Source organism: Chaetodon auriga, chromosome 3 (assembly GCF_051107435.1).
Source record: "Chaetodon auriga isolate fChaAug3 chromosome 3, fChaAug3.hap1, whole genome shotgun sequence".
Lineage (NCBI taxonomy): Eukaryota > Metazoa > Chordata > Actinopteri > Chaetodontiformes > Chaetodontidae > Chaetodon > Chaetodon auriga.
The window spans coordinates 23,703,619-23,714,712 of record NC_135076.1 but is presented as its reverse complement, the minus strand read 5'-3'; the positions used below and the strand labels follow the sequence as shown (position 1 = coordinate 23,714,712).

At 49.0% G+C, this 11,094-nt stretch overlaps 1 protein-coding gene across 2 annotated transcripts; it reads left to right on the top strand.

The window, feature by feature from the left end:
* The first annotated feature begins 361 nt into the window (after nucleotides 1-361).
* On the top strand, nucleotides 362-11,078 carry pfas (phosphoribosylformylglycinamidine synthase). Of its 2 annotated transcripts, XM_076726262.1 has the most exons (28): nucleotides 362-533; nucleotides 1,561-1,683; nucleotides 1,864-1,999; nucleotides 2,615-2,720; nucleotides 2,856-3,054; nucleotides 4,196-4,301; nucleotides 4,407-4,547; nucleotides 4,640-4,764; nucleotides 4,845-4,973; nucleotides 5,069-5,206; nucleotides 5,707-5,835; nucleotides 5,953-6,026; nucleotides 6,119-6,275; nucleotides 6,361-6,422; nucleotides 6,521-6,682; nucleotides 6,833-7,069; nucleotides 7,169-7,399; nucleotides 7,486-7,666; nucleotides 7,752-7,835; nucleotides 8,110-8,265; nucleotides 8,596-8,715; nucleotides 8,804-8,949; nucleotides 9,041-9,248; nucleotides 9,451-9,542; nucleotides 9,631-9,745; nucleotides 9,830-9,979; nucleotides 10,106-10,246; nucleotides 10,449-11,078. In XM_076726262.1, exons 2-28 carry the CDS (start codon nucleotides 1,563-1,565, stop codon nucleotides 10,757-10,759), a joined length of 3,957 nt encoding a protein of 1,318 aa, XP_076582377.1. In that variant the 5' UTR covers nucleotides 362-533; nucleotides 1,561-1,562; the 3' UTR covers nucleotides 10,760-11,078. The 2 variants fall into 2 exon arrangements, with proteins under 2 accessions (XP_076582377.1, XP_076582378.1); XM_076726263.1 differs by lacking the exons at nucleotides 362-533; nucleotides 1,561-1,683; nucleotides 1,864-1,999; nucleotides 2,615-2,720 and adding an exon at nucleotides 3,180-3,193 and having other exon boundaries at nucleotides 2,936-3,054.
* Nucleotides 11,079-11,094: the final 16 nt, after the last annotated feature.

The following is an 11,094-nucleotide window of genomic DNA, read 5'->3' as shown; positions in this document are numbered from 1 at the left end:
AGATTATGTAAAATAAAGCTGTGCCATTTTATTTCCCTTCATGAAGGTCAGTGCTGTTTGAAAGCCCTCTCCATGCTGCCAGAAATAAACTTCTGATGGACAAACACAATATTCTCGATATACTGTATCTTGACTCTAAAAACAACCTGTAAATACTCACCATGTGTGACATTTACCTGGAGACTGTGGGCTGAAATAACTCAAATACAGAGAAGAGCATCAAAGAGGATATTTTCATTCGGTTTTGTAAGAAAAGTACACAATTCACAATACATCGGAGATTACGGTCATAAAATTTTGTCCTGGAGCCACTTCAATGGAAAAGGGGAACAGCTGTTGCGCATGCGCACACCGTGGAGCGTCTCCCACGTGAGTGTAGCTCTCCATCCATCCTGTCCTGACAGTCTGCAGACCACTCCAGCCACACCACCTTCATCCACTCAGAGGGGCCAGAAGTTTCTGCAGGACTCCGGGGTGAGAGGCGTCTCGACATTTCATCCCTAACAAACAGTCAACCGCCAACGCTGCTACACGTAAGTTAAGCTAACGTTGCTAACTAGCTTTGCGCTAACTCTGGCGCCGTTTAGCCGTTTAGCTTCCGAACAAGTAGCTGGAAGAAACAAACATGAAACAACCGGAAATTCCTGTCAACAGTCAGGAAAGCAGGGGCATTATTTCACTGCTGTGTCACCTGGTTAAAGACACGGAAAGAAGTTGTGTCCTCCATGTTGTTACGACAGACGGACAGTTTGATACAACCAGGCGCATCTCAAACTGTGTGTGTGTGTGTGTGTGTGTGTGTGTGTGTGTGCGTGTGTGCGTGCGCGCGCGTGTGCGCGCGCGTTGAATGGGTCTTCCTGTGGTTAAGGGCTAACAGAAAGCTCCTGACCGTGCAGTGTGTGACCTGCAACATGCACACAATCAATGAGCTAATTGCCAGGAAGCTGTGTGTGTGTGTGTGTGTGTTTGTGTCGTAACATCAGGAATATGTAAAGTATGAGCTTTCTGAAGTCTCTCCTGTGAAAATGTAAAATAAGTATGCGCGCGTCATCATAACACTTCACAATTATGTTGAATTATAGAAGCTGTGACAACACTTTGCATTTCTGTCTTGATATGAAGTATTTTTCATCTTTACAGTCAAAAGTATATAAAGTGAGTTTAGTTTGATTTACTGTGAGACGACAGCAGCGAAACATTGCCTCTACATGTTTTAATTTTGTGGTCTGTACACTGAAATCATGGACGTTGTGGCTCATGCTCGGCTGCAGGCTTGACACGGTGTCACGAGTGGCCTGCTATGTGATTATTGGTTTGTCTCGATCTGAATTGATCCGGAGACAGAGGTCAGCCTTGGCGAGTCGACGTGCTACCTTATCATTAATCATCAGTATTGACCTCTGACCTCTGATCCATTACTTCACAATACGCATTTAGTGTGACGGGGTAAATCAATGCTATCGATAGAGGGTGCGAACAATCCATCATCTTTGACGCTCTGGGATTGATTTTATGAGTGGAGGTCTTTAAACTGGATTTATTTCTCCGTCTCTCCTTCAGTCATGGCTGTAGTGAGGTTCTACAGTAATGAAGTCGTGACTGGGCGAGCCTTGCAGAGGGCAGCCAAGCTCTACCCCCAGCTGTCAATCACCACGGAGCTGTGCTACAATGTGGAGCTGACAGGTGAGTGTGCAGCAGCTCGTCAGTCGCTGACGATGACACTAATAAGTGAGGATGTCGAGGTTGTGGACAGCAAAGCTCCTGTGAAGAATGTGAGACACGTCAATTCACCTTGTGAAGTTCCTGCGTCTTCATTTATCATTTTGGTGTGACGTCATATTTTCCTCCTGCTCTCTGCTGCAGGATGCGGGAGTCTCCATGAGGAGCAGAAGGAGGTTCTCCTCTGGCTGTTTCGCCCTCCCATGCAGGCAGAGCCGCTGTCTGAGAAACCAAACCTCACAGAGGGCAGCGGGGAGAAGCTGGTGGAGATCGGGCCGAGGTATCGCTGATAAAGCTGATGAATGACGCGTATCACACGCTGTGGCTCTTTGACCTACAGTGAGCTTCATGTTCCTCAGTCGCTTTAGTGCATTTTAAAACTGATGAAGTGAGCGGCACACAGAAAGCTTCAGGCTGTGGGAAGTGATCCAGCTGTGGCCGGTGGAGGTGCAGTAAATGCATTTATAGAGAGGAAATCTGCAAATTTCCTCACAGCTGCTGTAGCAACAAGACAAAAACACCTCAGTGGCGACCCCTAGAGGCTGCACTAGCCATTAGCTTCATCTGTTTTGGGTCTAAAATGTAGCCAATAATGAATAGTTTCTTATTGCTACGGTAAAGTAAATGAAGAGATAAGAATGATTTTCCCTGTGAGGCGAACAGATGTTCACTGAGTCCACTGGAGGATGACATGGAAATCTTAAATGATCATCTTAGCCTTAGTCAGACAGAACGAGGGCCAACATGATTTCAATCAGGCAAAAGATAACCATATAGTATCATCTAAGATTATAATGACTTGAAGAAATTATTTTTTTGAATCAGTGACGACTCAACATCCAAATCCATCACAAGTCAATGTCTTCAAACTGCTTTTCGCCTCGTTGCTCCTCAGGTTGAACTTCTCCACCGCCTGGTCCACCAACACCGTGTCCATCTGCCAGAGCGCCGGCCTCGCTAACGTCACGCGGGTTGAGCTGTCTCGCAGGTTTCTAATCAAGGTTTGCACACACACACACACACACACACACACACACACACACACACACACACACAAATTCCCCCCAGCATTGATGCAGGATTAGTTTTCACGTCATGTTCAGGCTTCTGATGAGCTCTGTTTGTCTGCCCTGCAGCCAAAGAATGGAGTGAGCGTGAAGGAGCTCGATGGAGACATAAAGAAGCTGATTGAGTGTCTTTATGACAGTATGACAGAATGCATCTATCAACATCCCATCAGCTCCTTCAGTGTGGACGTCAAACCGCAGCCGGTGTTTGAGGTGGACATCCTGGGGAAGGGTCGCGCAGCCTTGGAGAGGGCAAACGACGATCTGGGTGAGACTCTCTTGACAGTTTCTAAAAATTCTCCTGGCAGCTCTCCATCTTGTTGCTCTCGTTACTCAGTCTCTTAATGAACTGTAACCTCCCTCTCTTTTCTCCTCCTTTGTGCCTCCTTTCAGTCCCGCAGCTCTCTGTGAGTACACTGTGTCTGCTGCTGGAGGTAGTAATGTCACATGGCGTTATTACTTGTCTGGTTAAAGTCACAGTTATCTCACATGTGCATGCGTGTGCTTAGTGTGCGTCTAATCTCCTCCGAAAGCAAAAGAGAGAAGTGCTGCTCTGTTCAATTGAAATCCAGACACTGAATTAGTCGATTTGACAGAAAATCTGGTTTTAAATGCAGATTTTATGACGTTTTTTTCTCACAACAGAGGCAGCAAGTAAAAAAGCTGAATTTACTCCAACATAAGATCATGAAAAGCAGCAAATCCTCAGTGGAACTGGGCACTTTTTGGCAGTCAGTCGACTAATCGATTAACTAACTAATGCACCAACAGCACAATCATCTTCTCTTTGTATGAACAGCTTTTAAACCAGCACTGCCCACTGCAACAGGACGTGGTGTGCGTGCTTATGTTCATGCTCCGATCATTCACTCTGCTCAGCCTCATTAATATTCACAAGCTGCTGGAACAGATGAGAATAATTTCAGGGCACACTCTGCAGGCTCTCCCATGCTCAACCGGTGAGCTGAGGCTGGTGTTAAAAACGGCCTCTCCGGAATTTCTTGACACTTCAGCTGCTTAATTCCCTGAAAAGATTGATTTCATTTTCACTGTATTTGCTTCCCCAGCTGAGTTAAACGTGGTGGTGACATCACCTTAAAGCAGTTTAAGTGATAATCCTTTGTAATAAGTGAAATCCAGTTGAAACGATGGAATTTAATTGTGCATAAACTGAAGATGTGTTGTGTTGAAGCAGGCAGAGGATACTGTGTGATGCTTAAATACAGAGCTTGCTGTTTGTGTGTGTGGGTGTGTGTGTTTGTGTTGATTGATTCATTTTGCATCCTGTCCAGCGTTAAATGCTTGTTAACTCTTTTGTGCTTTGATTTGAACATGAAACCTCTCTCCATCTTTGGCAGCGCTTCCTTGTTGGTTGCAGGATCTCATAATGTGCGTCATTCTCGATACAGGTCTGGCCTTTGACTCCTGGGATCTGGACTACTACACATCAATGTTCCAGAGGATTAAGAGGAACCCCACCAGTGTGGAGTGTTTTGACCTGGCCCAGTCCAACAGGTGGGGTTTGTGTGCAGAGGGCTCGTTGGCAGGACTGCTTTGTGCTGTGTTGCTCGGCTCTGCGTGTTTTTCTTTCTCTAATGTTTTCTCTGTGTTGCGTCCCAGCGAGCACAGTCGTCACTGGTTCTTCCGGGGGCGGATGGAGATCGACGGGCAGGAGCAGAAGGAGACTCTCTTCAGTCTTATAATGGACACCCAGCGACACAGCAACCAGAACAACGTCATCAAGTTCTGTGACAACAGCAGGTAGGAGGGGAAACAGTGCTGTGCTGGTGCGTGTGTTCCTGTTCACACTGACTCAATGAGAAATGTGTGTGTGTGTGTGTGTGTGTGTCCAGTGGTATCAAAGGGATGGAGCTGGAGTGTGTTTATCCAAAAGATCCTTCCCAAGCCAGCCCGTATGAGACCCGGCACTCGCTGAGACATGTCATCTTCACCGCGGAGACGCACAACTTCCCGACAGGTCAGGATGCACAAACATCGTCTTTGCTTGCACCCGACATGTCATTTTTCCCCTCGTGTTAAGTCCCACCCATCCTCCAGGTGTAGCTCCATTCAGCGGGGCCACCACAGGGACTGGAGGTCGTATCAGAGATGTCCAGAGTGCTGGACAGGGCGGCCACGTCATCGCCGGCACTGCAGGGTACTGCTTCGGCAACCTGCACATACCAGGTGTGCAAAAACCAAGTGCTTTGCTCTCTTCACTTGAAATGTGAAAGTAGATCTTAAATCAGTAATGTGTCCGTTCTCACCGTCTCTTCCTTCAGGTTATGACCTCCCCTGGGAGTCTTCGGGGGAGGGCTGGGAGTATCCGTCCAGCTTTGCTCCTCCGCTGCAGGTGGCAATCGAGGCCAGCGACGGAGCCTCGGACTACGGCAACAAGTTTGGAGAACCTGTCCTGTCAGGTAGGAAACCCTGTGAAGCATGACTGGATTTACATGAACAGTTCAGCTTTTATTCATTCATCTGCAGATTATTTTCCCAGTTCATTGTTTAGTCTATATCATTTATAGTCTCCCCAAGCCCACAGTGATGTCCTCAATCTGCTCGTTTTCTCCGTCCTACACTCCAAAACATGAAGACTTTCGATTGACAGAAAAGCAACAAATGCTCACATTTGAGAAGCATTTTTGTCTGCTATCGGACTTATAGCTGCAGCTCTGATTGCTACTAATACATTTTGTTCAGTATTGGTTAATCAGTTCTTTATTTTTTGTATTACAGAGCAGTTATGTCGTGTACCAACTTGCGTCAGATTATACAACCAGAACCTGTGTGTCATGTTCTGGTCGGTTCTTTAGTCTGATCGTGATCGGTTTCATTTGTTATTATTGATTATCTGTCAGTCTGCAGATTGATCAATATTGAGCTGTTTCTTAAAAATAGTTTTCACTCCCTCCCGCAGGTTTTGCTCGTTCTTTCGGCATGCGGCTGCCTAATGGAGAGCGGCGAGAGTGGATTAAGCCCATCATGTTCAGCGGTGGTCTCGGTTCCATTGAAGATAGACATGTAAAGAAAGAAGAGGCAGAGGCTGGTAATGATTCAACTCAGTGTGTGTGTAATGTGTTTAATCAATGCAGAGGCTATATTTACACACAGCGATCGATGACTCACAGCGTCCCTCTGCTCCTCTGCTGTACTTGTCGATCAGGAATGGAAGTGGTGAAGATCGGAGGGCCGGTGTACAGAATCGGCGTGGGAGGAGGAGCGGCCTCCTCTGTGGAAGTGCGTTCGCCACAGCAAATCACACTGAGACGAGAAGTGACCTCTCCCGCTGCTGAAGTTTCACTGTATTTTAAATATGTTTTGGCTCGCAGGTCCAGGGGGACAACTCCAGCGACAGGGATCTGGGTGCAGTGCAGAGGGGGGACGCCGAGATGGAGCAGAAGATGAATCGTGCTCTCAGGGCGTGTTTGGAAAGACGAGGCGGAAACCCGATCTGCAGTATACATGATCAGGGGGCGGGAGGAAACGGTACCAAACAGGCTTTTCTTTGTTCAGGAATTATTAAGATAATGAGGCAAATGTTTAACATATTGAACCACATCATCATCTTCAGGTAATGTGCTTAAGGAGCTCAGTGAGCCGGCCGGAGCCGTAATCTACTGCAGCAGATTCAAGGTAATCTGCACATGAACACAGCAGCACGAACACACACGTTCTGCCGGGTTTCATTCTCTATCACTCGTGTTGTTTTCCTCTTCTTCTCTGTTTTATAGAAAGGTGACCCCACCCTGAGTGTGCTGGAGCTGTGGGGGGCAGAGTATCAGGAGAGCAATGCCCTGCTGCTCCGTCCATCAGACAGGTGCTTCCTGGAGAGGGTGTGTCAGAGGGAGAAGTGCCCTGTCGACTTTGTTGGAAACATCACCGGAGACGGAAAGGCACGTTTCAGCCTGAATCGAGTGGATAAACGCACATCCACTGTCCTTATCAATCCGATTCAGGGAGCGGCGGCTGTTGCTAATCAGCCTCAAGTATCACACCCTGAAATAGATTCCAAATCAGCGCCATTGTGTTTGTTTCTCCCACAGATCGTGCTGGTGGATGACGAGGGAGGCAGCGGTGATCGAGCAGACGGGGGGCGCCGTCCCGTCGACCTGCAGCTGGAGTGGGTCCTGGGGAAGATGCCGCAGAAGGAGTTTAAGATGGAGCGTCTGACCCCGACCCATCAGCCTCTGGCTCTTCCTGCCGGGCTGAAAGTCAAAGATGCTCTGGACAGAGTTCTACGTTTGCCCGCCGTGGCGTCCAAACGCTACCTGACCAACAAGGTGTGTGTGTGTAACATCCCTGTCCTACGCTTTCCTCAGAGGTACATCTGCGCTCACACTTCCCGACTCTCCGTGTCTTCACTCCCTCCCCTCTCTCAGGTGGACCGGTCTGTGACTGGGTTGGTTGCCCAGCAGCAATGCGTCGGCCCTCTTCACACCCCATTGGCCGACGTGGCTGTTGTCGCTCTGTCGCCGTTCAGCCAGGAGGGGGCAGCCACCGCCATCGGGGAGCAGCCAATCAAAGGCCTGGTCTGTCCTGCAGCCGGGGCTCGCATGGCTGTCGGAGAGGCTCTGACCAATCTGGTGTTTGCCAGAGTCACAGCTCTGAAGGTGAGCAGGCGATGAAGAGGAGCGTCACACGTTTAAATCACATAAATGTCCAGGACTTAGGTAAATCTCCTGGTTGTGTGTTTCAGGATGTGAAGTGTAGTGGGAACTGGATGTGGGCTGCCAAGCTGCCCGGTGAGGGGGCCTGTCTGTGGGAGGCCTGCAAAGCCATGTGTGAGGTCATGGGTCAGCTGGGAGTGGCCATCGATGGGGGCAAGGACTCTCTGAGTATGGCCGCTAGAGTCGGGAAAGAGACGGTCAAAGCTCCAGGTACTGTCGGGGGGTGTGTGTGTGTATGTATAAGTGTGTTTGTGTCTCAGTTAAACTTGGCGTTAAATCGCTGCTCCTCCTTCAGGTGCTCTGGTTATTTCGGCATACGTGGTTTGTCCTGACATTACAGCCACCGTGACGCCCGACCTCGAGGATCCAGATGGCAAAGGTACTTCACACCAGGACACACACAGGCCTACACACACACATACGCACACTCAAACAAGATTTCTCATTGTCATTAAGAACATATGCCTGTTTTTTATTCATTAGCATATTGGTTTGGTTCTTAGGTTGTCGTGGCAGAAATGGGACTTTTGAATAGAAATATCCTCATCTCACCCAGACTCAGCACCACTTTCTCTCTCACACACACCCTCACACACACCCTCTCCCTCCTCAGCAGCAGACTTCCTGCCTGACCCTTTGTCCTCTGTCTGCAGGCGTGTTGTTGTGGGTTCCTCTCAGTCCAGGCCGTCATCGCCTGGGAGCCTCTGCCCTGGCTCAGTGCTACAGCCAGCTGGGAGACTGCTCTCCTGACCTGGACCAGCCAGAACTGTTGACCTCCTGCTTCAACACCACACAGTCACTCATACACGGTCAGCTTGCACTCGCAGGCAAAGAGCTACAGAAAAGAAAAAAGTTTGCTGCGATTCAGTCCTTGAGTGAACTTTTCTTGAGCTTTACTTTCATACTGAATTTATTCTTAAATTCTGAGTCCGCAGCTTTGTGCTGTGGTATAGAGCCCCCTAGTGGTTTTATAGAACACTGTCAGTTAATAAAGAGCAGCAGCGCCTGATGGCTCTTATCTTTTCTGTTACTTTACCTCCTGAATAATGATGAATTAATTTGAAATTATGTTTAAGTTGTTAAAGATAAGAAACTGGATGGTTGAGACTTGGCATTAGTAGTTTTCTCTCCTCTTTCAGATCGTCTGCTGAGTGCAGGACATGACATCAGCGATGGAGGCCTCATTTCCTGCTTGCTGGAGATGGCGTTTGCAGGAAACCGGGGGATTGATGTTGACTTGTCGTCGCAAGGAGCCGGAGGTGAGTGAGCTGATGCGCGTGGTGCTTTGGTTTCCCTCTAATTCACACATACAGGATATAAACTGTATTTTTTGCTCTGTCTGCACAGTCATGGAGCTGCTGTTCAGCGAGGAGCTGGGTTTGGTTCTGGAGGTTTCAGAGCTCGACGCAGACGCGGTTTGTCAGAGATACAGCGCCGCAGGCGTGCAGTGCCATCGTGTCGGCAGAACCTGCGCCTTCGGACCAGAGGCCATGGTGAGACATCAGCCTCAGCATGCATCTCAGGAGCTTTCGTCTCATCTGTGACCGCCGTTCTTTCGTTCTTTTTGCCTCACTTGTCTTTCAGGTCAGCGTTCGTGTGGATGGACAGGAAGTACTGAAAGAGCCGCTGCCTAACCTCAGAGCATTATGGGAGGACACCAGTTTCCAGCTGGAGCGCCTCCAGGCCAATGAGATCTGTGTTAAACAGGAAGAGGAAGGACTTGCCAAGAGGACGCAGCCCTACTTCAAACTGACCTTTGACCCCTCTGAAATGCCCACCGTCAGCCAGCTGGGTAAGACCAAACAGGATTGGTACCATTTACACAGATGCAGATTATTCCAAGGCTGCAACTCATCACTGTTTTCACGATCAAGTGATTCTTTGATCACTACATTAATGATTTGGTCTGTAAAATGTCAGAAATGATAACATCTGTGCTTCACAATGTGCAGAAATGAGCAGTTTGAGTCTCTCTGATGCGTGTTCTTCTTCAGCTGCAGGGCAGCCTCGTGTAGCTGTGGTCCGGGAAGAGGGCAGTAACGGAGACCGAGAGATGTCTGTCTCTCTCTACATGGCCGGCTTTGAGGTAATTATTCAGAGCTTCATTAACTGGATGTACGTTGACTGAAGCTGTGTAGCTGCTATGCGTCACTCCTGTCTACATTTGCGTGCAGGTGTGGGATGTCACCATGCAGGACCTGTGCTCTGGCTCGCTCACGCTGGAGTCCTTCAAAGCAGTCGTGTTTGTCGGCGGGTTCAGCTACGCGGACGTCCTGGGATCAGCGAAAGGTAAATAAACATCCATACATGCATTCATAGACCGCTTTGATACCCAAAAGTTCTCTGTGTAACACCATTCATCCTTCGTAATAGGTTGGGCTGCTACTGTTACATATAACCCCAAAGCCAAGGCTGAGTTCGATCGCTTCCGGCGTCGGGACGACACACTGAGTCTGGGTGTGTGTAACGGCTGCCAGCTGCTCGCCTTGCTGGGCTGGGTGGGAGAGGGCGAGGATGGAGCAGGTGAGAGGAAAAGGGACAGAAAGTCATGATAGGAAAAACATTCCCGTCGTGGTGAACTGAAAGGTTTTAGCCTTCACACTTTAGCAGCTGCTAATGAGTTTAAAATGCTTTCCAATTCTCCCCCAGACACTGAAGTGGTGCTGACCCATAATAAGTCCGGCAGGTTTGAGTCTCGGTTCGTCAGCGTCGGGATCCAGGAGTCCCCGTCCGTCTGGCTCAGAGGCATGGAGGGCTCTGCGCTGGGAGTCTGGGTCGCACACGGAGAAGGTACAGTAGAGGCTCTGACAGACGCCTGAGTGGCTGCTCAGGATGAATCCAGTGTTGCATCATGTTCGAGCTCATAAAGTTTGCTCAGTGTGAAACTTCTGAACTTACACAACGACTCAATCTGCTGACTCACAGGTCAGCGTGTTCCGTAATCAGCAGCTGTGCTTAATATTGATTTTCCCGCAACCGCTTTCCTTCGCAGGTCTGATGCAATTCCGTAGCGCCCAGGTGCAGGACCAAATTATTTCTGGTGGGCTCGCCCCCATCCGTTTCCTTGACGACCAGGGTCACCCCACTGAGGAGTACCCTCTGAACCCTAATGGCTCCCCGCTCGGCATAGCGGGGCTCTGCTCCAGGGACGGGAGGCACCTGGCCATGATGCCGCACCCGGAGCGCTGCACCCTGGGCTGGCAGTGGCCCTGGGCCCCGAGGGACCTCAGAGCTTCTCTCACACCTTCACCCTGGCTGCGCATGTTCAAGAACGCAGCTGCCTGGTGCAGCAATGCGCAGTGACAACTCTCTGTTCATGTTCGTGGTGCTGTGTCTCAGCTGACACTGTGAGGCCTGTTTCCATGACTGTGGTGTAATTCACCTTTTTACTCCCTGTGGTACAAACTTGGTTGTTTTGCATTGTTACTGATGCCTGCTGTAATACTTTATGAATCTGGGACTTCTGTGGATTCTTGTTGACTTTATACTCATTCTGTAAGTTTCTCTCCGCCAACTCAAACTGAATATTTTAAAAACTGTTGTGTACCCGTCAGGTCTGCTGAGATGATCAGTGTTGCTGAAACTTTAGAAATGGAATTTGCTAATAAATAAATTACTTAACAAATCCCGCGTAGTGT

Excerpts from the sequence above, each read along its gene's own strand:
- pfas (XM_076726262.1), top strand. The coding sequence starts at position 1,563 with ATGGCTGTAGTGAGGTTCTACAGTAATGAAGTCGTGACTGGGCGAGCC. Across the intron at positions 1,684-1,863 it reads CTACAATGTGGAGCTGACAG|GATGCGGGAGTCTCCATGAG; the intron begins GTGAGTGTGCAG and ends TCTCTGCTGCAG. Across the intron at positions 7,667-7,751 it reads AGAGACGGTCAAAGCTCCAG|GTGCTCTGGTTATTTCGGCA; the intron begins GTACTGTCGGGG and ends CTCCTCCTTCAG.